The sequence below is a fragment of the Rhea pennata genome, chromosome 1, assembly GCF_028389875.1.
Source record: "Rhea pennata isolate bPtePen1 chromosome 1, bPtePen1.pri, whole genome shotgun sequence".
Classification (NCBI taxonomy): domain Eukaryota; kingdom Metazoa; phylum Chordata; class Aves; order Rheiformes; family Rheidae; genus Rhea; species Rhea pennata.
The window spans coordinates 17,420,140-17,443,843 of NC_084663.1; the positions used below are offsets into that span (position 1 = coordinate 17,420,140).

At 38.3% G+C, this 23,704-nt stretch overlaps 1 protein-coding gene and 1 long non-coding RNA gene across 6 annotated transcripts in view; one reads left to right on the forward strand and one right to left on the reverse strand.

The window, feature by feature from the left end:
• Positions 1 to 11,932: 11,932 nt before the first annotated feature.
• Positions 11,933 to 22,647, reverse strand: LOC134144107 (uncharacterized). Of its 3 annotated transcripts, none has more exons than XR_009959284.1 (5): positions 22,360 to 22,647; positions 21,641 to 21,744; positions 20,182 to 20,241; positions 13,912 to 14,423; positions 11,933 to 12,696 (listed from the first exon to the last, which is right to left on the reverse strand). It is a non-coding gene; the product is annotated as an uncharacterized LOC134144107 (long non-coding RNA). The 3 variants fall into 3 exon arrangements; XR_009959281.1 differs by lacking the exon at positions 20,182 to 20,241 and adding an exon at positions 20,598 to 20,723; XR_009959285.1 differs by lacking the exons at positions 20,182 to 20,241; positions 21,641 to 21,744.
• Positions 22,645 to 23,704, forward strand: part of TBC1D22A (TBC1 domain family member 22A) — a 186,731-nt gene continuing 185,671 nt past the window's right edge. For all 3 annotated transcript variants that reach the window (XM_062582762.1, XM_062582772.1, XM_062582782.1), the window contains exon 1: positions 22,645 to 23,052. In XM_062582762.1, the coding sequence (XP_062438746.1) occupies positions 22,991 to 23,052 (62 nt within the window). In that variant the 5' untranslated portion in view covers positions 22,645 to 22,990. The remainder of the gene's footprint in view (positions 23,053 to 23,704) is intronic.

The window sequence follows — 23,704 nt, forward strand, 5'->3', positions numbered from 1 at the left end:
GAGTATATTGAAATCCTTATTCCTTTTTTAATTATGAACCTCCCTCCCATCCATCTGCTTCTATCAAAGGAATAAAGAAATTAGAAGTTTCATATCTGGAAGAATGGTAATGGTTTCTGGCAGTGAAAAATTTTGGTCTTCAGTTGCTAAATGGGAACCACATTCCTCTTAGTTTAAGAGATCAATGCAGGAATCTGAGATTTATTATCTTCTTGAGGGCCTTGAGTATGACAGGGTGTGTGTTGGGGGTATACAGGAAATGTTTGCTCTGGTAAGAATGACCAAAAAAGTGGGTCTTTCCCTGCCATATTTGTAGGCAAAGGTAACTGTGGAGAGGCAGAACTGAGAAAGTGCTGGAACACCCAAAAGTTTCTCTCTTCTCTCTACCCCTCAATTATATCGTTTGTTATAAAATATTTCTTTCTGCAAACTATGCTTTGCTGACATCTCCAGTCCACCAAAGCTGCAGAAACGTGCTTTTTACTAGGCCTATGCAGACCTTGGCTGGAGCACGCCTACATGGTTTTTTTTGCAAAACTAAACATACAGTCCAATTCTTAACAGCTCTAGGAGGCAGTAACCGGGGAAGGAAGACAATTTTTGATAGTTCAGGTATCAAACTATCATCAAACTAATATCAAGTTAAATAATAAACTCTAACATATATACTATTATACTAGCTCTTGTCCTTACTTTAAGAAAAGTAAGGCTTTTTACATCTTTGTAACTCTGCCTGGAGGGGCTTTCAGACAGTTACAGGGCATGTTCTTCCCACCACGGTGACAGTAGTAGCAAATTTCAAGTGTAGGCTCCAATCCATGAAAGTGGAAGGCTTTCAAGATAGAAGTATTATTAGAATAAAAATCCTTACCAAAGTCTTTTCTCCTAACATCATTTTTAGACCTCTAAGTTGAGCCACTTTACCTGGGCTATCTCAATTCTCTCAAGAAAAGCATTCTCCCAGTGTGCTTTTGTGACCTGCTTTAGCAGGCAGAACTCTAATCCGTATTAATGCTCTTCTAAATTATATCAGCCAGTGTGGCCTTCACAAACAAAAGTAATACTGCTCTTTCATTTAAGATGAAGGGGAGTATTTTGATGCTACGCTTAACAGAATGCACTGCAAAACTACTAATCAACACTCCAGCCAAAAGGAGAGCAAAGAAAAAAAATCACACAGACTAAGGAAGCAGTAAACACAGCCCCTTCCCAAAGAGAATGTAAGCCAAACAATAAGCAAGATTCACTGAAAAAGAAGAGGAAAATCTAGAAAGAGCTTTAATTAAGATTTATAATAATGCACTAATTATATATATATAATATTATATATATATAATATTATATATAAATATATATATATTATATATAATCCATTTTCCAAATGGATTTGGAAAAAAAAAACAATTTCAATATAAAAAAACACATTACACTGCAAAATGTAATTTACTTCTGTCAGTTCTAGATATCCTTAATAACAACACAGGAACTAAATAAAAATACAGATAATAAGATTATCAACACCAGCAAATAGGCATATATGAGAAGCACACTCCCAATATTTCGCAAGATGCTCTAGATGAGCTATTACCTAAGATATGCTTAGTTGGACTAATTAACCTAGCACATAAAAACATACATAGTATTTTCTTAGACAACCATGGAAACATCTGTGTAGGCAGCACCTGCGGTCTTTATCATCTTCAGTACAGCAAAATAAAAATTATCTGACCAGCAGTATCATCCAAGAAACTCAAATCGCTTCATTTTAAATGAATCAGTGAACATATCTACGGTCTGTAAATGCTACATTAATAACTCAGAAGACATAAAAAGCACAAAAATGTACAGAATGTGAAAATTATACATTCTTTAAAAATCCTTTTGACTCTGCATAGCTGCCAAGATTGAAACTCTAGTCGATACACACTGAATTAGATGAAAACATAAACATAATTTGTATTTTAATTTAAAATAATTTTCAGCTGTTTTCCTCTCCTAATCACCGGAGTAACAGTGATGCTGTAACTGTGCTTCTCACTAAAAAGGCAATCACACCTAGGATTATAGCTAGACTGAGCTCACCCAGAAGCAACTGAAATGCTTAACCACCAAATACCAACAAGTCTTCCTGCTCCCTTCTTGGTTTTGCAAGGTTCTTCAATGCTTCAGTCATTTTTTTTTTTTGTTCTTTGGAGCTTATCACCTATCAGATGTAACATGAAATACCGAAATATTCACATCAGACTCTCAGTACTGTGGAAGAAATCCATTTTTGACACGATTTTTGCAAGCTCATGCTTTCTTCAGCACATTCCCAGAACCACAACTAATTTCAGCTGAGGATGGATCTTGAGGTTTATCCTCTTACAAGAGCAGAGTGTATGTTAAGATGTATCCAATATTTAACAAATAGTACAGTTATTATTTGAGGAAAAATGATGTTCAGAAGGGCAAAGACATTTGTCTAAACTGAAAAAATTAAAAAGATGCATTAAACTCCATCTTCTTTGTGAACACCGTCAGTTTGAAGTACCCTTGGATCACTCGTACCTGACTTTCCTGAAAGTTCCTCTGTTGAAAAATTCATGGTTTATACTCCAGAAATTTATAGTTTCACATTTCCATTCTATCTCACCATCTCAGTTTCACCCAAAGAAAAAAGAATCTTATACAATACACTGATATGAACAAAATTAATTCAGAGAAAAGAATATATGAAATGCAAAATATTTAGGCTTTCTCTGTCTCATCAGTCTTCTGATTATTTAATTAGAAAGATTATAGGTGCATAAAGATGTATTTTAAGAACGTCTGCCTTTGTAAGACAAAGATCATGGGTATAGATTCTTTTAAAGTTGTGTTTAGGAATTTAAGGCAGAAGAAGGAAGGATTTTCTTTTGTCTTTAAGTGCTGGTGAACTGTCTGTTTGGAACTGGTTTGAATCAATTCACGTGAATCAATAAAATAACATTCTGTGGTTAGTACTGTATCTTATTTTAAAAGAACAGTATAAACTTAAGAAATGCAGGATAAACTCTCCAAGAGTGAGATCATGAACAATCAGATCAAAGATTGAAGTAGTTGGTTTGAACAGAGTAATTTTCACTTTGATTGTGTTTCAACTGAATACTACAGTAAAGATGATGATAGCTGGGATGAAGTTGTCTGAATCAGTGATACTGGAATGCAAATACATGCCCATATTTTGCATAAAATTTACAAAGAGCTATTTCTGCACCTCGCCTTTTGACATCTCAGCATGCATGTTGAATAGGCTTCTTCTCTTTATCATTATCTGATGTCAGAACTAGAAGGAAAACTAAGAACAGAATATAAATTCAGATACAGGTATGCACAACAAGAGAGCAAGAGGGCAATGGAAAATGAAAAGGATCTTTTCATAAGAGAGGCTAAATATTTAATTGTAGCAAGCAAACACATTTGAGAAACTTTGCTGTACCTGACTTACAGCTGTTCAAAAGGAAGCCTGTCATCCTGGGAATAGTTCTGAATATACTGAAAATAAAATTCAAAGACTGAGGTGTACCATATAAACATTTGTGATCTGCTTGTGTAGCAGGGTAGCTGACAAATTAATTGGGAGCACAACATCTTATAATCTCTGTGTTATTCTAAATGCAAGTTACAGAAATTGTAGATTTTAATGAAAGCGATACATTTTCAAAAATTTGCACGGGGTTTCAGTCAACCAGCTCCTTTAGTCAGAACTATGAACCAAACTCTACTGCAATGCTTTGAAAAATCAGTCATGCCCAAACTGTCTCCATACTGCTTAGCGTGAGCAGTTTTGCAAAAATCATGACACTGAAAGATGTAATTATAAATTGATGTAGCTAAAAGATGACAATTAGGAATAATCAATGTTTTGAAAAAGAACCTGAGTGTAAACCATACAAACCAATTGCTTTTATGGTTGTACCCATAAAAACAAACTATCAGGAAACAAAATTACATTGCTAATGGTAAATTCTTTGCCTTGACTAGAAAAACAAATGCTTTATTGAGACTTGAACTAGTAGGACATTCATAATGGATTTAGCTATTAGAAACTTCCTCTTCTGCCATTGTAGAATAGGTATAAAATAAACTTATGAAGGGCAGAAACAGCTGATGTATTAGAAATCAGAGAAATACTGAGATGAACTGAATATTCAGTCTAAAATGAACAAAATTTTATTTCTCTTGCTGTTTCTAGTAAATCTTGAAGCTATGACTAGAATTCTTGGACAGCAACTAATGTAATACTATGTATGCCTTTCACAGCCAGCAATCACTGGCTACAGAGAAAACATGTGTGATTTACCCATTATACCATATGGTGGATTATCTCAACATCACAAATCAATCTGGTTTTGGAAGGAAGCATTTTGGAACACTGCGGGATAGAACATGAAGTGAGGAAACAGAAACAGAGATGTGCTCTATGGACTTTCCCAGTAAAAACAGAAAACCCAACCACAGGCTCAAGAGAGGCTGACACTGTGAACTACAAAGAAAACATGAATGGAAGGAGATAAAAACTTACAATTTTCCTTTCCCCAACACAAAAACCCCACTCACAACGCACTGTTTCAGAAGACAGGCAATGCTGGATGTGGTTCTGATAGCATCCAAGAGAAATATGCATTGCAGGGTCAACAGCAATAGAGACTGAAGCTGGGTTAGGAAATACAAACTGTTCTTACATAACTAACTTAATACCAAGATGACTTTTAATACTAGATAAAAAGTAACACGAGTAATGGCAAAACAAGACTGAACAAAGACATTAGTTCCTTTCTCTCTCTGAAGACTATCTGACCAAAGAGTGTCTGCATGCATGCAAGTAGAGCCAAGTGGAAAAGTATTTACTGAATCTCCAGATTCATTGTCCGTTAAGGACACTAACACCTCACCACTTTACACATCAGAGAGTAATGAAAGCAGTAACACAGTTACACTTCTTTATCTTTGAAAACTCATTTGCTAATATTAAAAAAAGTTTCCCTTCCATTGTTCTCTCTGGTAATCTATTTAGCTGTACAGAGAATATGATATATGACAGTAAATACTGCTTACTTTACAGACAGTGATATATAGCCTATTCAGTGTCAGAATACTACCTCCTAAAATTAGTTACAAATGCAAAAAAAAAAGCTTGCTATTTAGAAAGGTGTAAGCACTTGTAGGTAGCACACACAAAAGAAACTCGACCACAGCCTATTCTTGTAGTACTTTCTGGACACTCATTAAAAAGTTGTGAGAGGATCCAAGCCATGGAATTAATTGGACTTCTAACCTGTCTGATTTGTGGAATTTTTTGTTTAAAGCTCTAGCTTTTTGTCTGATTTTTTTTTTTTTTTTTTTTTTTTAAGTCCATGTATGGGCCTGGACCCTGACTGTGATCTTGTTGCCTAAAATGAGGTGCCTATTGCCAACTGAGAGGCCTTATGGTGTCCCAGATGTCTATTTGGGACAAGCAGATGTCACAAAGTGCCGCAGAGGAGACCCACAGTCTCTGAAACAGTAGCTAGCGGCTAGGTTGGATAACCTATAGCATCTGATATAGTACTGAACACCTAGGTTAGGCCATTGAACATCATTCCTCACGTCTGACAACATTCTTTATTGGGGAGACCTCAGAGCCTTGTCACCTAAATCCTGGAGTTAATGTTCTCACCATGAAGAACTTCTGATCATTTTAGACGCATTTCCTCCACTACTAGAAAACAATCAATAGACCAGGGTGATTGGTGCTAAGGCTCCTTACACATCCATTATATGAGCCTCAGGAAGCTTCCTCTGATTTAGATGTAGTCTAGTTTCCTGGGGCACACACCTCTACCATGTAGATGCTTCAGAGCTCTGGGAAAAGTGGTAGGCACACACTGGAAGACCTTTTGGTGGCATACAAATCAGGAACTTGATGTCCCTAAAAAGTGCTGCAGCACTTCTGGAGCTGTTTCTGGTTTATTATTCTTCCAAACAGAACCTATTTCATAGCTACCAAAACTGCTCGCAGAATTGAGCCAAAACACAGTAAATGGAAATAAGCAAGGCATTTACTCCAAAATTGCATTGCTGCTCTGAACCAAATTGCTAATGGAGACCTCATGACACTAGATTTGGGTCAGGATCATTAGATCAGCCTACTTTTATGATCTCATCAGTGTCACTATTTAAGTGGTTTAGAATACACTAGTTTCAAAAAATCTCTCCCACCTTCCCGTATCTTTGTGGTTCACCTGAGCACTTTCCAGGCTCCGAATCTTCATACACATCTAGAAAAAGAGACTTCTTTTTTATCAAAGGGGATAGAACAATTTGGAGTTAATGGCCACTGCCTGGTCTTTCACAGTTTCATGACTTAATTCCAAGTTCCTGCTGCACAGTAAGTATTCAAAGAACAAGTAAGCTACAAGCAAAGTGATGACTGCATTATAATGCCCTTACTATAGATATACCTTAGTACCTTTGAAGGACAACAGTGAACCCAGAGAAACCTTATCATAAACACAAAATTAAAACATGCTGCAATGCTGCAATGGTAAAGCTACGATCACGGCTAAATAAAGCTCGTTGTTAAGGAAAAGAAGGCTCGCCAGCCACATTAATAGGGTCCAGCCCTAGGTTCCCACTGAGGTGGAAGCTCCACGCTAAATCAGGCCACGGTCGGTTCCGACTTCAGCTGGGCAGTAACCACAGTTCACGCCGGCACCTCCCAAGACAGAGCTAGCAACCCCGCCCTGGGCAGCAACGCCCCCACGCCGCGGCTCGAACCAATCATAACATCTGAGCCCGGGCCTCCTCGCTCCCCATTGGCTGCTCTCATTGTCTCCAGGCGGCTGGTTTTCTGGCTTCTGCTGCCGGTGGTGACCAGCTTAAGCCGGTTCCGGGGCTGCTCCTGGGCTGAGGCTCCAGCTCTGAGGTGAGAGCTCACGGCTTATGGTCTGAGGCTTCACAAACTTTGGCTGCCAGTGCTGTGCTGAATGGCTAACTCCAGTGTCAGCCCAACTTTCTTTAACGTTTGCATTCAGCCACTTGGGACTGAATCTCTAAAATACTATCTTTTGTGTCAGTGTTTGCATGTTCAATTTATCTCACGACTTGTTCTTCCCCTGATGCACCAGTAATACCGCATACTGCCACCTGCTTATTAGTCCACTTCTACAACAAATACCTTCAAATGGTCTTTTATGCCATTTTTACAGATAGTACAGAATCTCTGATAGCTTTCCTACCTGTTTATTGAAAGATCTAATGGACAGCTAGTTAAATAGCAATTCTATGGGATTACAGTCATTGTCATGGTTTCAGAGGCAAAGACACTATGGCCATAAAGGGGTAGGTGCAGTTCTACGCACAACATGCACCTTTTTATTTTTAGAGTTGGCAGCACCGGTAGATCCAATAGGCTGCTCTCATATGGCATCCTTCACCTTGAATATCTCTCTTGTTCACAACGTTATCATTCAAAACCACCTGTGCCTACTCTTAATCCTGTGCTGAAGACTCACCAAGATCCAGAAACATTAGCTGGCAGGGTGCATTCAGTCCAGTGTGCTTTTAGGGTATCTTTGAAGTGTTACCTTAGCACCATCTTTCTCTTTGCATGTTGCAGTTAACTGTATAAGAATTCGTTGGGTACTTACATGTTGTTTATCCAAGCCACATCTGCCTGTACTGCTAGGACTTTATTCCTAATGGCTTAATAATCATTCAACAAACCCAATTAAGAAGAATGAGTCCACTTACAGGTATCACGCCATTCCATTATGAGCAAGTACAACAAATCCTAACCTGGCAGTTTTCCAAACAGTGGATATATCTCACATTCAAAATCTCTGAGTCATACAGCAGTATGGTAAGCATGGTAGTGTTACGTCTCTTTAATTTTGCGAGAGTGTTATTTTCACTATGATGCAATACTCAAAATTAAGAACATCAACTTTAAATTCATTTATATCAATGAATTTGGTAGGAATTATGCTTTTTCTTTGTTAGCACATAATCTTAAGTTTTCCTTGGAATCACCAATATTTGAAAACTGATTGTAGAAGAAGAAAGTTGGACCATGAACAGCTGAGTATTTTTTTCATAGTTGGCTTGTAGGGCATAATCAACAACTTACATGTGTTCTTGCAGCCTGGAACTGTTCAGGAGTCAATGTACACTGTTTTAGGGCACTATCTAGCAGAAATACACAGAATAGCACAAACAGATCCTAAGTACAATCTTACTTGTTACTATTACTTGATGGGAAATGGTTAGCTTGGAATTCTACTGACTTTGATTGGGTAGGCGGGAAGCTTTCTCACTTAGGTCTTTCTATGACGATTCAAAGTCCAGCTCACTTCAGCAATTCATAATCAGCTTACCACGGCAAAAGCTTTGATAAAATCAATGAATGTTCAATAGATGATAAGATACTTCTCTTAGATGCAAAATGATGCTAATTTAAGAATACTTTTGTGGTTTGTCAGAACATGTTTCAATTACAGAAGCTTGCTTTCTGTTATTACAATATTCTAGGATCTTTCCTGCATGACAAATCCTAAAGAAAAGCTGATGAAAATCTTTACCCAAGAACTACTAAACAACTTTGCTGATTCAGCACAAATGCTATTTAATGATTATACTTATTCATTCTTCAGGCTGCATTGATGTTGACTTCTATATATGGTTGGGCACTAGTTTGAACTGCAGTAGTTGCCATGAGAAGTGTGTATGGAGGATGCTACCTTTGGCACCCATACTGATTTTGAACAAACATTGAAAATGTTGGGTGTGCCTGCGCTTTACAACCTTGCAATCTACAGTCAACATTTTTAGCTGTTACTGGCATTATTATGCGTTACCTTAAAGTAACCTTGGGTCTGGCTTACAATAAACACATACATATAGAAATACTAAGCTTATGAAAGATAATCAAGAGGAAAAGCAGTTTTTACTCAGCTTTTACAAATGCCTTTTTATTATATATTAATTAATACACAACAAGTAGTGTTTAAATAGTTTAAAAACTTCCTCTTACATAGAAAAACATTTTTCAGCTTATTCGTTTTCAGCTCAGTTCTAAAGACTTTATATTTCTAAAACTTCTAAAGAGAAAAAAGCAAGCATTCAGCACCTTGATACTAAAAAATGTAACAAAAGGAAAAGAAGTGCTGCACATCACTCAGTGCAGATTACTTTTATATTGAAGTCTTGAGACGAAATTAATCATTGCTGTAAGTGGGCGGAACACAACTGGGAGTGGCTGAATTGTATTTACAACCAAGCAGAACTGAACAGCACTCTGTGAAGCAGCTCAGCTGGATTCCTACACAGTGGGAGACTGCAAACCAAAAGCCTTTTAAAACACTACAAAAATAAAAGCCAATCAAATGGTTGCAGAAAAAGTATTTTGGTTTCAGGCCCAGTGGGAATTTCCTCAGATTTCAAATACTGGAGGCCATCTGCCAATATTCCTGCAGCACTGCATATCTCAAAAGTAAAATATATTTGAATATGTTTGGCACAATTTTTACTGCTGCCACTTAAGCAGCTGTTACATGGGTTTGTATGGGTCCAACTAGCATAGCACTGGGATTAGGATGAATCCTTTTTAAGTCAATATTTTGTTGTTAAACTTCAGAAAGCAAATACAGGGAAGATACGAATTTACAAAATATCTTAAAAAATAGGTAAGCAAGCATGCTGAAATTTCCATACTTCTCTCAAGCATAAATTCCTCTCTGATCCCTCCACTTACACATAACTTCTCAATGTGGGGCAGTAGGATGTGTTTTTCAAACTTCATGAAGGGTCGTTTTTCTTTTTTCTCAGATTATCACTTTTCAATGATGGTGATGTTCAATGTTGCAGTAACTTTAAAAAACAGACTGTGCCTCCTAATACACTAATGCTATTCTCAAAACAGGTAGGTTCCAAGAATTCAGGTTCACAGTAACTGCTCAGTGGTCATGCTGACACACACACAAAAGTTCAAACATCATGACAGAACTCTTTGCTCTTCAGCTGACTGATGCCTAGACATGCTGCAAAGGATAATCTTCAAGAATGAGATTACCAAAACATGGCAGTGCTGAGCAGTGCCAACTCATCTGCTCTAACAACAGTCTTGCTGGCAGACTCCAGAGAGACCTCTCATTATAATCTCAATGAGCTAATAATAGCAATCTCAAGGGAAACTGCTTGCTCTTTTTTCTTGAAGAGGCATTAACAATATCTGCAAAACCCTGTTTAGTGTATTGGATAAGAAAATACTGGTGACGAGGAAGGCCCTGTCTCTTCCTCTGCAAGTGGAACTCTCCTGATCTGTGCCCTTCATTCCAAAAGGAAAAATCATACATAGAAAACTAGAATCACTGGGCTTTGATAATACTTTTGCATGAGGGATGATAAGGAGAATTTTTTTGTTGTGGCTGGTTAGAGGAAAGAAAACATTGACAGCTAAGAATATGATAGCACCACTTAAGAAGTTATGCAATAATAAGGGTTCACTTTATTGCATAATATAGAATAAACGAAGCAGACTAATTATAACACAAAAAGGCCAAGTAATGAAGTCCAGTCAACTCTCAAAAGCACAGAAGACTATTTTTTTGGCTGCTGTGAAAGTTCTCAGAATGTTTCAGACAGAGAGTGGCTTTGATCTGTAGAAATCAGGACATCTGTATGAAGAATGTTCATAAAAGTCAGTGTTCTTCAGAGCAGCATGAAACCCTCCCACCTAGTTTCCCTTTCCCCCAGGCGTTGTCTATGTGTGATACTGAGGAGTACTTGGTAGAGAAAAATCCATGGCAATGCAATTTAAATGAGTAGGTGGCAGAAGGGCTAGTGGAAAGAAAGGGTGTGTCGAAGGTTAAACATGCAGAGCACTAAAGATGCATACTGCTGGCTCATTTCTCCAGGACTTCTAGTCTTGTAAAAGATCTCTCAGATATCAATCCTGTTTCCTTGCTATGAAAGAGATGAACAATGCCACTAAGTTTACAAGAGCAGACGGATGCTATGAAAGGATTTTCACAACAGCACTGACAAATTACCTGTTTCTTCAGCCAAAGGAAAAGATCATTTGACTTAATTGTGGAAAAAAGTGAAATAGCAGACAAATACTGAGTAATTCTTTCAGGTGAAGTGAATGGTCATGTTGCTCTTGCATTCCAGATGTGGAGAACACTGTCATTTACATATTAAAAGCAGGTTTTGCATTGTTCAGGTATGAATAAAATTAGGTGAATCAACATTTTTGCCAATGGTTTTGAAGCTTTTACAATCTGAATGTTTTAACTAATATTTCAAGTATGGTACCCAATTTGCAGTGTCTAGCTGTTAAATTAAGGTAGTATGGACACAAATTCTTCCAGGTTTTGAGCAACTCAGAACTCAGAAGAAAATCTGGGAAGCATTTTTGATGTATTTGAGCTGAAAAAGTACTATAGAAGCGTTAAATGATTTGATATTACTGAGCTTGCCTCCCATCAAGGCAAATATCTGTTTCCTCTGATACCACCAATGAGCAACTTCTATTTATTAAAACAGTTCAGAACTGCACTGAGTCTTTACCAACCAGAGTATAAACAGACAATTGAAGTCAAAAGAGATATGCACTTTCCTGTATCATGGAAAGTGAGTGAGTCCTCTTTTTTTCTTCTAATTTTTAAAAGGTTAATAGAGTCATTACTTTCCTCTTCCATTAAAAATTAAAAAAATCCTTCACAAAGTATTTTTTTGGACATTAAATTCTCAAATTTGGCTACTTGGGCCAACGGCAGGGTTAAATGAAGCTACAATGTTTAGCAGTGCGGTGTTTCCCCGTTGGATGACAGGCTGTTCATAAGGAGCTACATGACCTCCACATAGCCTGTCTGCTAAAACCATCTCTCTCTTCATGGGGAGGATAGAAAAAGTAAATAGTTTGACCAGCTCTTGTTTAAATTCATTTTACTCATTAGTTGCATAATCCTCGATCACTGTAGGCTAGTTAAGATATTATCCAGAGCAACATTCTTTTAGCAATTCAGACAAGTCTAATCTCTTCTTAGGCTTGTTCCTTAGACAATTCTATTCGACTGAGAGCACTTCAGCTCTAAAGAACCCTGATCTGGAGGCGAACATGGTTGATAGCACTGGCACTGAAATTTGCCATGGAAGCTAACTGGGATGAATGGAATGATTAGAGCGCAGACACAGTATACTTTTGCAATCAAGCCCTTGCATTCTGTGCAGGACAGAGCTTCCAGGCATGTACAATCTTATGACACAGGTCTAACTGCTAGACTTGTCTGGTGTTAACAGTAAAAAAAAGGCTGAAGTTTTTCCTCACTTCCCCAGTGAATTTCAGTGTTGGTATCTGAAGTACTTCTTTCAAGAGTACACTACTGAAATCATTGAAAGGCTGAAGCCTAACCAGGACAGAAGGTGCAATGCTTCTCGTTAGCCGAGGCTGACAAACACATTTTTTACTGATAAGTCAACTCAGTTCCCTATGCAGAAAGACAAATCAGATCCCACACCATGGAAAATGCTTTGTAAAGTGTTCCAAGTAGTTATCAAATACCACCTTGGTTTTGAGCCAGCAGCCATTCATCACTGTATCGATCTTTTCTTGGCATTACCTCTTGTTGAGATGATTATGTTTTCAGTTGAAGCCAAGGGCATCTCAGTCCTCTCCAAATGTGCTTTGCCATCCTGAAAAGACATAAAGGGATGTACAATGCTGACCAACAATTCTTCATGTTATAGAAAGGAGAAACTGAATGCAAGCAAGGATTTAGTCATATAAATACTTCTATATTTTTAAGTGAGTGAAAACAAAAGCACAGAAACTTCAAGCTTCTTCCTGAGTTATAAAACACAACTGATTTTCCTAAACAACGTTTAATACTAAAAGGCTATTGAACAACTGAAACTACTAAAGACAAGTATGGTATGAAAACAAACATGGCCTACACCACAGCCTACTGAAGTCAGTTTTATCCTAGATCCATTGTTTCTAAGTACTAGATGGAAACTGACTGCTATTTCTCTACAATAATACTTTTCTCATTAGTATGACTGATTTTGTGCATGCTGCCAACTATTAGCATTGAAATAAAGTAGACATTTTCTAGCATCGTGCAGTCCGTAACAGACAGAAAATTGGAATACTGTAAAGAACTTAAATAGCAGCTGCGGTGGTGATTTATTCCTTCACTGCTCACATATGCTCACACTTCAACTGGCTAATTATTCAAGAGCTCTGAAGAAACTATCTGGGCACAAAAATGACATTTTCCTAAGGAAAAGGCCCTGATTCATTCCACCTAACGTGAGGTGTATTACAGGAGCCTCACCTCCTGACTTCTCACTGAAAGAGACAACAGCACATTACCAGACAGCAATTTAGATCTTAGATGGGCTAAAAAAAAACATGTAGCAGTGGACCTCTTCCTTCATGTGCGCAAACATACAAAAGCTCACTTTTAGACACAGCAATTTAAATACATTTGTTCCATTAAATTTCTTCTTGCCATGAATAAAAAATCACAGTTCTTGGTGATACACCAACAAAACCATATTTCAGTTTGATTTTTATATAAAACTAGATTTCTATATCTAATATGCACATACACATATCTAATATATAAAATAATGTTTGATATGTAATATTTTTCTGTTGTAGAGAGTTCGAGTAATAAAAGCCAAAAGAGAGATGAGTAACGAGGAGAGATTCAGAAGGGAATAGTCTTTACAGCAGTTCATAGGTTTTGTAGCCAGGGGAACTGTTAACGATCATCTCCTCTGATACTCTGCATAAAGAACATATATTTTCACACAGTAAAAACCCCCAATCAAGCCCAATCATTTGTATGTAGCTGAACTATCAGCAAGACATATTGTCCTGATTTAAAGAACTCGACTTACGGAGAAGTTGCTGCATCTGCTCCTGTGTGCTGCAATTGCTTTAGATGGCATTTCCATTTGGCTTGTTCTGTTGTCAATTTCCAGACATTAAATCTTGTTATGACTCTGCTACTTTCTTTCGTAGTGATTGGCATCATCATTACTTACTGCTCTAAATTTCTGCCACCTACAAATGTATATCATCAGTGAGTCTGAATTTTTAGAGCATTAATAAGAATGTTGGCCAGCATTATCTAAGAATTGATCCAAGCAGAAGCCTGCTACGTACAAATTAATTTTAAAAATTCATTTATCAGAGACAGCAAAGACGTAATGGAATCAGTTTGATATTAGTCATACAAATAACTCTAACATTGTTATTAATGTAGGGGCAAAACTTTCATCGATGTGTCGTGAAATATTTGTTGTGTTATTTATAAAACACTTTTCATTAGAAAAAATTCTTGACTTCTTAAAGGGTGTGCAAAATGAGATGTCATCTCCCTCTGCATCTTCCTCTCTCAAAACAAAACCTAAAAGGAAGGAAACACAGAGGTTTTCAAGCTTGATTTGTATTTTAGTATTGTTCCTTTCTGCAGCTGATGGCTAATTTTCAGAGTTAGATTCTCGAAAAATGATACATAGCATATTTATTTCCTTCAGCTACTTTTGAAATCTTACTTTAATAACTATGCATACCAGAATTATTGACACTGTAGTTTCACAGTGAGAGATTAATCCTTTAAATGCTTTCTTTTTAGAATGATTTTCACTTCTGAGAAGCTGTATGAGATTTCCCTATCATCCTCTCCTGAAAACTCTGGGAAACTGGTGGTCTTATATCAGTATTCTTAATTCATTTCTTGAGTTAAGATTGCCAGACTGGAAACAACTGTCTAGATAACTCAAGTGTAATTGCAAATTTTCATTTCAAGGCAGAAGCTAAGCTGATCTTTCTTTTATTACTTTATAGGATGATGGGCATGTTGTGTTATACAAGAAAGTTATATGAATAGTGAAACATTTCATTCTTGCTCTCATTTTTTATCTTAAGCTGTTTTCTTTTTTCTCCTTAGCAAAAAAACTACTACTGTTCTCCACTCCTTTCTAAAAAGTAGCAATATTGAACTTCAAGCAAAAAGTACAGCATTATACAGGTCTTGATTTTCTTCCAATTACAGCAAAATATCTAAAATTGGAAAAACATTTTATCATCCTCAACCAGTGAGTGCTTTGTAAATCCAGTCCATTAACAAAGTGTTAATGGTATGCTATCCTCCTGTAGAAAGAGCAGCAAAGCTTAAAAAAAACCCAAATGTATAATAAATTACTTCGTTACTTTATCCAATAAGTCTACACTAAATCTCATGATGATTTTCACCTAAATATCCTGATATTACTGTTACTTTATTTGCACTATAATTTTCACAGAATCACAGAATGGTTGAGGTTGGAAGGAACCTCTGGAGATCATCTAATCCAACCCCCCTGCCCAAGCAGGGTCACCTGGAGCATTGTTGCACAGGATTGCATCCAGCAGGTTTTGAATACTTCCAGAGAAGGAGACTCCACAACCTCTCTGGGCAACTTGTTCCAGTGCTCTGTCACTCTCACAGTAAAGAAGTTTTTCCTAATGTTCAGGTGGAAATTCCTGTGTTTCAGTTTGTGCCTATTGCCTTTTTTATTTTTCTTATATCTTTCTTACATCTTTTTCACCAAGCTGTCAACTGTTCTGTTAATAAATCATACTTCTTTCCAATACTTCTACTAGTAAAATGGGTGCTCATCCAACAATATAACTGAAATAGCACTCAATATTTACTACTGAAAAGCACGCTGGAAGGATCCTGTTACTAGAACTCCTACTGCCTTATGTTCATTACACTCATCACTCTTACATTTGTTCTAAAACAAGAACATAAACAAAACACAAACAGCAATAAAAAAATCAAGGAACAAGGAACAATTAAGGAGAGCTAACATAAACATAATTTGTTACTTTAGAGGTATTCTCTTCCTTTTTAACAAAAAACCCATGATATTGATATAATTCACTTGAATAATAACTATACTAAAGACACTTTTTGAAGTGATAACTCTTAACATACTACAAGGCCAACTGTGATTTATGCTACCCTGGATTTATCATTCCCTCTAAACTATTTGAACACACTATATCCACTAACCATTTTCTCAAGGAGTTATTTTAATAGGGTTTCAGTTCTGAAAGTGTGTGGGACACTAAAAAAAGGAGAAGGCGACTGTTTTCAGTGTAAGTTTCTAACAGTTTCAACTGTTAGAGAAACTCAGAAATGGATTAAAAAGGAAACAGACTTAATTACCTTTTAATATACAATTGGATCAACGAGAAATTAATTGGGAGAGAAAAGTGGCTGAATAGCATAGTAAAGGCTTTGCAGTACTCAGGGAACAGCAACAAGAACTCATCCTACACACAGACATGAAAGGCCCGAGAAAGCTTGCGTTTGAGGGATAAAACGAGAAGTCTCTGGTAGATTTAAATTAGGTATAGATGTCCAAGGAAAAACTAACTACAAAATGAATTTCAAAAGTTTCTACTCATTTTAACATACAAAAATATCTTCTGAAGATCAAAACAAAAATTTCAATGTTGTAGCATGTCTCCATTCCTCTTCAGTACGTGAGAAGACTTGAGATCCAAGAAGGAGAAACATCACTTCTTTTTAAAGTACTTAAAAACTGTAGATTTCCAATACTGAAGAAGGTTCAAAGGATAAAGTCTACATGCAAATTCATCATAGGTTTTATATAACACAGGCCAGCCCACATCTGTATCAGCAATTACAGTAACTGCAGGATAGCCAAAGAGCAAATAATGATCAGAAAACTTCTCCCCATGCCTGGCACATTTTCTGAAATTTGAGAGGAAGTTGTCCATTAGAACCAAAATGTCCAAAACCAAGAGTTTAAACCAAAGCATTGATTTAGGTGCTGAACCTAGATGCTGATTTTGTTTGATTCACAGAATAACTCAACCCTTGCTTTGTTTCAGGTACTTCCTCAGAAAATACTCTGCAATGAAACTTGGGAAGAAAAAAGAGGCCATTTATCAAGGTAAGACTCAAGTTTTTTGAAGAAACCTAAGGGATATGAGAGTCTTATTCTCTGTCATATTATGTCCCCAAATCTGGTTTTGTATTCCAATTAATCACAGGTGAGCTATAAAAAAATGCTCATTTACAGATGCAGGAAAAAACCTCCAGACATCCATGTTTTAAATTCTGCCCTATTTAATATCTAGTTTTTAGATATTAATGTTAATGTTTAAATGTTAAATAACATTTAAATGTTATTAGGCATTTCTTCTATTCTTTAAGACTATGAAAGAAAGTGATTCTATCTGTTCAAATACATTGCTTCCTCTCATTGACCTTACAGAAATGCTATTGTCTGTTTCTTAATCAAGCAGATATTAAGCAGATCTTCTGCTTAAGCAGAAGCAGAAGCCTTTTAAGCTCTCTGAAGAACTTGATTGTATCTTTTAGCCTCAGGAAGAATCAACTAATGGTACAATGATTTTGTTTTAGCTCTGCACCTTGTTCTGATAGCAAGGTAAATTTTCAGTTTTGAAACTGATTTGAATTGTATAATAATAATAATAATAGACCCCATCTTCTACTAACAGAAGATGACTATCGTGTCTCAGAGTCAAAAATTCATTGATTTAATTCACTTGTTTGAAATTCTGTTATACTGCAATCCTGTATTTAAAACTTTAACTGTATGTACTGAAGGTATAAAAGGGTGGAATTTCAGGGAACCAGAAGAACGTTGAAAAGAGTACATTTGCCAGCTTCTATTCCCTCAAGACTTCCGCTAATAAAGCATCCTCCCTTGAATCATTTTAAGCCTCAAACACACATTGCATCAGAGTGCAGGAAAGAGCAGTTTCATTTACTGCAATGTCAGCAAGATAATGCTTCCCTGGAACACAATGTGCTGTTCGATGTTACTAGTCAATAGAAACTATCATATTAGCAGTTGAGAAAAGTGAAGTAACACAGATGAAAAGAAACAATCTTCATCTAAAAAATGCATTAATTGTAAACATGAACATTGTTATTAATATTTTAGCGAATGACAGATTTTTAAACCTACCCACATCCATTACTCATGTAGAAGGAGAGATGAAGGACAGAGACATCTATCTAGAGAACAGCATATATTTATGCTCCTTTCTCTTTCAGTACTTTTCTTTCACTCTTACTTAATATAGACTGTGTATAATTCTATACAAGTTCACTGTCACTGCAAGTTTATTTTTGGAAGTCTGTCCTTTTTTCAAGATCCTGTTCAATTCACTTGTAATTGAGAAGGTCATTTGCAGAGAAAAAGTTACAAAATGCTATGATGACTTCTTCTGGCCATTAGCTCTTTCATGTCAGTCTTTCCCCTGCTTTCTTCTTCTCCACTTTCTTCCACCTTTTAGCACTGCCCTCCTGATTGGCCTTTTTTGCTCGTATCACAAATCAAGTTATCCATGTTTTCTCACCTGAAATGCTTACTTATTACAGAGACTTGAAGGGCTCATGCTGACTTTCTGCAAGTACCATGTCTTCTTTAATGTTCATTCTCCTTATCTTTCCCCTTTTATTCAGGCTATTCCCTCTTACTATACATACATATTCTAGCACCCTCCTTTATAATAAAGGGGGAAAAAATCTTATCAATTTTCTTTTTTCCTCATATATACTTACCTTCTTTTTCATTGTAAGGCTTACTGAACACCCAATTCTGCTCCTCAAAAGTATCTCACAGAAGTCTTTAATGACCATTTTTGCTACATGAGAGGGTTTCTACTTGAAATTCAGCCTCTTTAAAAACACAAAAAGCAGCATTACTCAGACCTTTCTAAAGTATCACGTTCTTCATGACTTCTCCCCTGCTTTCCTTTATCTTTGGCTATGCTTTAAGTATTCCTTTTGTCGTATTCTCCTTTTAACTTTTCTACTTTTCTTGGGTGCCAGCTTTCCTCACTGCACCTCATCAAAAAATATGTATCTATAGACCATAGTCTTTTTCAGTGATTAGATCCTCACCAAGATCAGATCACAAACTCTTCTCTTAGGTGCCTACTCTACAGACTAGCATTCCAGAAAAACCTTACCTTAAAAAGTTGTCTGGTTATGTTTTTCAGATATTTCACATTATTTCCTTCCTGTTCTCATTCCAACCTCTTTACTCCAAGTAGCTGGGTCCCTGTACCCAGTCACCTAGTTCATTGCAGTAGGGCTCGTGGGGCATACAAAGTCAATTTATCAGTACATCAAAAGGCTTCCCAGTATTATGCTTTTGGTCTTACCTTTTATGTAAGGTCAGTTTTGGCAATGGTAACCTTAGGATTCCATCTCTCCTCAAATACTAAAAAATCCAATTTGGGCCAAACCTACATTTCAGCCTGTCTTATGAATCTCTTTCTAACAGTCTAGCCATCAGGATGAGCTAATTAGAAACAAAGCTGAAATCACTCTTGCTTCTAAACCATTTCTTTTCTAAACTGCCTTTTACTTTTTGAAACTTGGATTTACTTGTCATTTTTTGCACCAGTTTTCTTATTCACACTCAGTATTCAGGTTTTGTTGACATCTTGCTGTTTCTCCTCTAGTATGCCAGAGGACTGACTTTTTCTCTCTGTCCATAGGACTAATATGCTCTTCCTGGCCGGCATGTCATGCACAGTTCTCTTCACTGCACAGAAAGAGCTAGTGTGAATATGTGATTTACCAGACCATGTCTAACCTCTTTCAATCTAGGTATTGCCTATCTCTAATATCCCTTTGTCCTTTCATTTTTCGTTCTATATGACTATTTTTCCCATTTATCTTGCCTTGCCCCTGTGTCCTTTTGTCACGAAGTATTGTACCCTCTAAGATTGTTGTCTGTCCTCTGTAGTGTAACTCGCTGTTTCTACCACCCTTTCCTTTTTGCACAGAATGCTGTTCTTAAGCTAGTTTGTTCAGCAACCTCACTCCCTTTTTTCAATTTTCTCTTAAAGAGCTACTTTTCCCATGACATATACAATAAAGAAGGTGTATAGTAATGGATAAGTAGAAGGGCATTTACACTGATAAAACAGAAACACTGATCCACCATCCTTGGAAGCCTACATTCAGAAGTACTTCTACCCATCAGATAAAGCAGTAACAATGTGTGGAAAGTAATGCTTCAATATGGAAGTGACTCATTTCAACTTATTTTTTTCTTATTGATTAAAACACACACACACACACACACACAGAGTCTTGTTACCTCTTTGAATAAGTCACTTGAAACCACACCTTGCAGTTTGGTCTGCATTATAAAATGTTGCTGATGTAGTGATGTAAGGATAAGCATGAGAAAAGTACACTGTAGCTTACACAGCTTTTTCAATGTAGTTATCATGGTAGTACTTTCGTCAGCTTAATTTTGTTCAGAATCACTCTATGCTTTCCTACATGTCATCAGAAAAGCTTTTCCCAACATACACTGCACAACCATAGAAAAGTCTACCTGTATAACTATACCAGCTCCTAAACATTGGCAGATCTCTCTCTCAAATATAATAAAGAGCCTGATTATACATTACACTCCTGAGGTGGCGCCAAAAATTTAAACAAGAACACTGCTAAAATACATGATTAGGCTTCCTACTCTTTCCAAGTAATGTATAGTTGTGAACTTACTTTCTTAGGTTCTTTTCAAGGACATACTCTTTGAGGTCACTTTAGGTGACAGAGAAGAATTGTAAATATACTGCCTGATGGGTTCTCAAAAGGTTCCTCCTTTCATATTCTTTCCATTTCCAGGGCCTTGACAACACAGGTTTGGGTCAGGGATAAAAACACAGAATAAGGAAAAGAAATACAAAAATGAATGAAATGTGAAGAAAATAGTGTCCTTGTCTTTTTGAAAGTTAGCAGCAGAGAGGGCCCAGTCCAACTCTGGATGACTTCAACTCGAGGGAAGGTCTGCACTGGCAGAAACTCTCTACAGAACACTGACAGAGATTTTATGAAGGTGTACTTTATAATCTTTGCTGTACCACTGTAGCTCCATTTGCAGGTCAGTATTATCTTGACTACTCACTAGAACAAATCAACGTAACAGTTCTTAGTTTTCAGTATAAAATTCTGCACCACAATGAAAATTTAGGCACAACTTAAGATACACTGAATATAATGAAAATTAAGTAATGCTGTGATCATTGTCCTGACTTGACTATGTAATTCAATAAATCCTCCACTTTTAAAATGAACGGTAAGTTCCACATGGCTGCACTTAACACAGAAGCTAAGTAGCTTTGGTTCAGAATTCAGGTCAATTTCTACACAGAGTACAGATGGCCTAGGCTAAAACTAACTAAGTTTGCCTTTAACTTAGCTCAGCAATGAACAAATGAAGAGACAGAAATACAGTCTCAAGAATGATATTATGGCTAATGGTATGTCTTTTACGGATTTATCACTGTTTTTATTCAACTGACACAATCAAAAGTAGCCTTTTGTACACTGACAGCAATGGTCTAATTTAAATTTAACTAGCTAAGACCAAGCGATGATTCATTTGTGACTGTACAGGTTTAATTTCTACCTTGCCTAACAGGTGTGCTTCATTCTTCATTACACTTCTAATGTATTCTGTTAAAGCTGCTGCTAATTGAGGTCCTAATGTATTACAAAATGTTGTATTTTCAGAGTCTGTAATAGAGATCCTATTTAAAGGATACAAATGGAGAAGAGGAAACTGCCCATAGGATATCCATCTGTAGGTGGCATTGAAATTTCTAGGACATGCAACCTTCACTTGTGGACAACGATCCTGCAAGATCTCCTAAAGAAACAGTTTTTAGTTTGTCAGTTCTTAGAACGTAACTGCCAAGGGAAATCCGAAAGGAAGCAGAAAACTTGTCACTGATTTTTGTTCTTAATAAGAAACTTGCTATTGAAATACAGCATAATGGCCAAATATAGGGTTACAGAACTGGCCTCATACTACATATCAACTGTAAGTTAATTATGCCAGAATGTTCCCTGTCCACAGACGTTGAGATACTAAATCAGGCTAGCATTAGGATGCATCAAAAAACCTCTGTAAATCAAAATGTAGTTTCTTAGAAATCATATTCCAAAGAGTAATGTAAAAAGGGGTCTATTCAGTTTGCAGAAAGTGAGATGCCTTTGGGTCAGTATTGCTGAGAGCTTTACAGATTAAAAGCCCCTTCCATCTTGTACCATATCAAACAAACAAAAGATACATATGTGCAACATGAAGCCTAATCTTTAGGAGAACTTAAGGCCAAGAAAGCCCCAAGAAGGGTTTTCGGGGTCAAAAAAGTTACAAAACAGGGTAACGATGTAGGGAGTTTTGCCTTTGGTATTACGTAACTGTAAAAATTAAAGTTGAAAAATCCGTGTAAAACCATGTTAATTCTAATTGGACAGAAACCTGCGCTTTTCGTGCTGCAGCCTTCGCCCCCGTTTCCTTCCGTGGGCAGGACAAGGTCTGTTTTCTCCAGCGGAGCGCCCCGAGCGCCCTTGCGCTTCCCCGGCGCGGCGCGCTGACCGCCCGGGTCGGGACGCGCGGAGAGCAGCGAGGTTGCGCCCGCCTTCGCCGGAGCGCCCCGGCGATACGGACAGGAGCCGCCAGGGGCCGGAGGGCACGGCGGCGCGGGGCCTGGCCTGGAGGCGGATCGCGGGCGCTGGCGGGGCACAGCCGAGGCCCCGGGCCGCGGCGAGGGGCGGCGCCGCCTCCGTGCCGCCTCAGCGGCCGCCGCCATTACGGGAGGGGCGGGCTGCGCCCTGCCCCGAGACGGGCCCTGCGCTGCCGCGGCGGCTGCCCTGCCCTCGCTAACCGCCATTGGGCGAATCCGACCCACCCGGCAGTACCTGCACTTCTGGTTGGCTGGAGCCGCGGGGCCCCCTTGACGGGCGAATGAGGAACGGGGTTGTTTTCTAGTCCCAAGATGGCGGCGCGCTGTCCTGCGTCTGTGGAAGGGACCGGGGGGGAGTAAGCCCTGAGGCAGCGGGTCAGGGCCGCGAGAGCCGCGCCGCCGCGGGGGGATGAGGTGACGGCCGCCATGGCGAGCGATGGAGGCAGGAAGCAGTTCTGGAAGCGGAGCGGCGCGAAGGTGCCGGGCAGGTGAGAGGGGCGGCGGGCCCGTGCCGGCGGGGCGCCGCGGGGCCTCGGCGCTCGGAGTTGGCGCGGGGGAGGGGAGATTGGCGGCGGTTGCCCCCGCCCGGGGTGAGCTCAGCTCCGGCGCTGGGGCTGCGGGGCTGATCTCGCCTCCCCGCCCTGCCAGGGCAGCGGTCCGGGCCCTCGGAGCAGGACCGTGTCTGTGGCGCTCCCCGAAGGGAGCCCTCGCCAGGAGGGACGTAGTTGCTGTTCGTGGCTGGGAAGCTTGTGCAGGGCCTCATAGTCGCTCTGTGGCGTTTTTCTTCTTAGCTCAATGCCTGAAATGTTTCCGTATTAGGCAGCTCCGTTAGCAAAGATCACCGGTTGTCCTAGTAAGCTTTAGATGAAACTTACCTCTCTTAAAAAGTTGGCAAGTTACCACTTGCCAGTGGGTAGATAGAAGCTGGTTGAGCTAGTCCCTTGATAGGCCTCTAAAAAAGTCCTGCATCAGAAATGGCTGAATAGTGAGAGAAGAGAAATACTACGCTGAATTGAAGGCTATAAGTAAAAAGTCATAAACAGTCAGTTTTATTAATGATGGAGCAATAACCACAGCTATTCTGCAGTTTTATACCATGTATACTGTTCAGTATATTCAGGTTTCCACATGTAAGCTGTT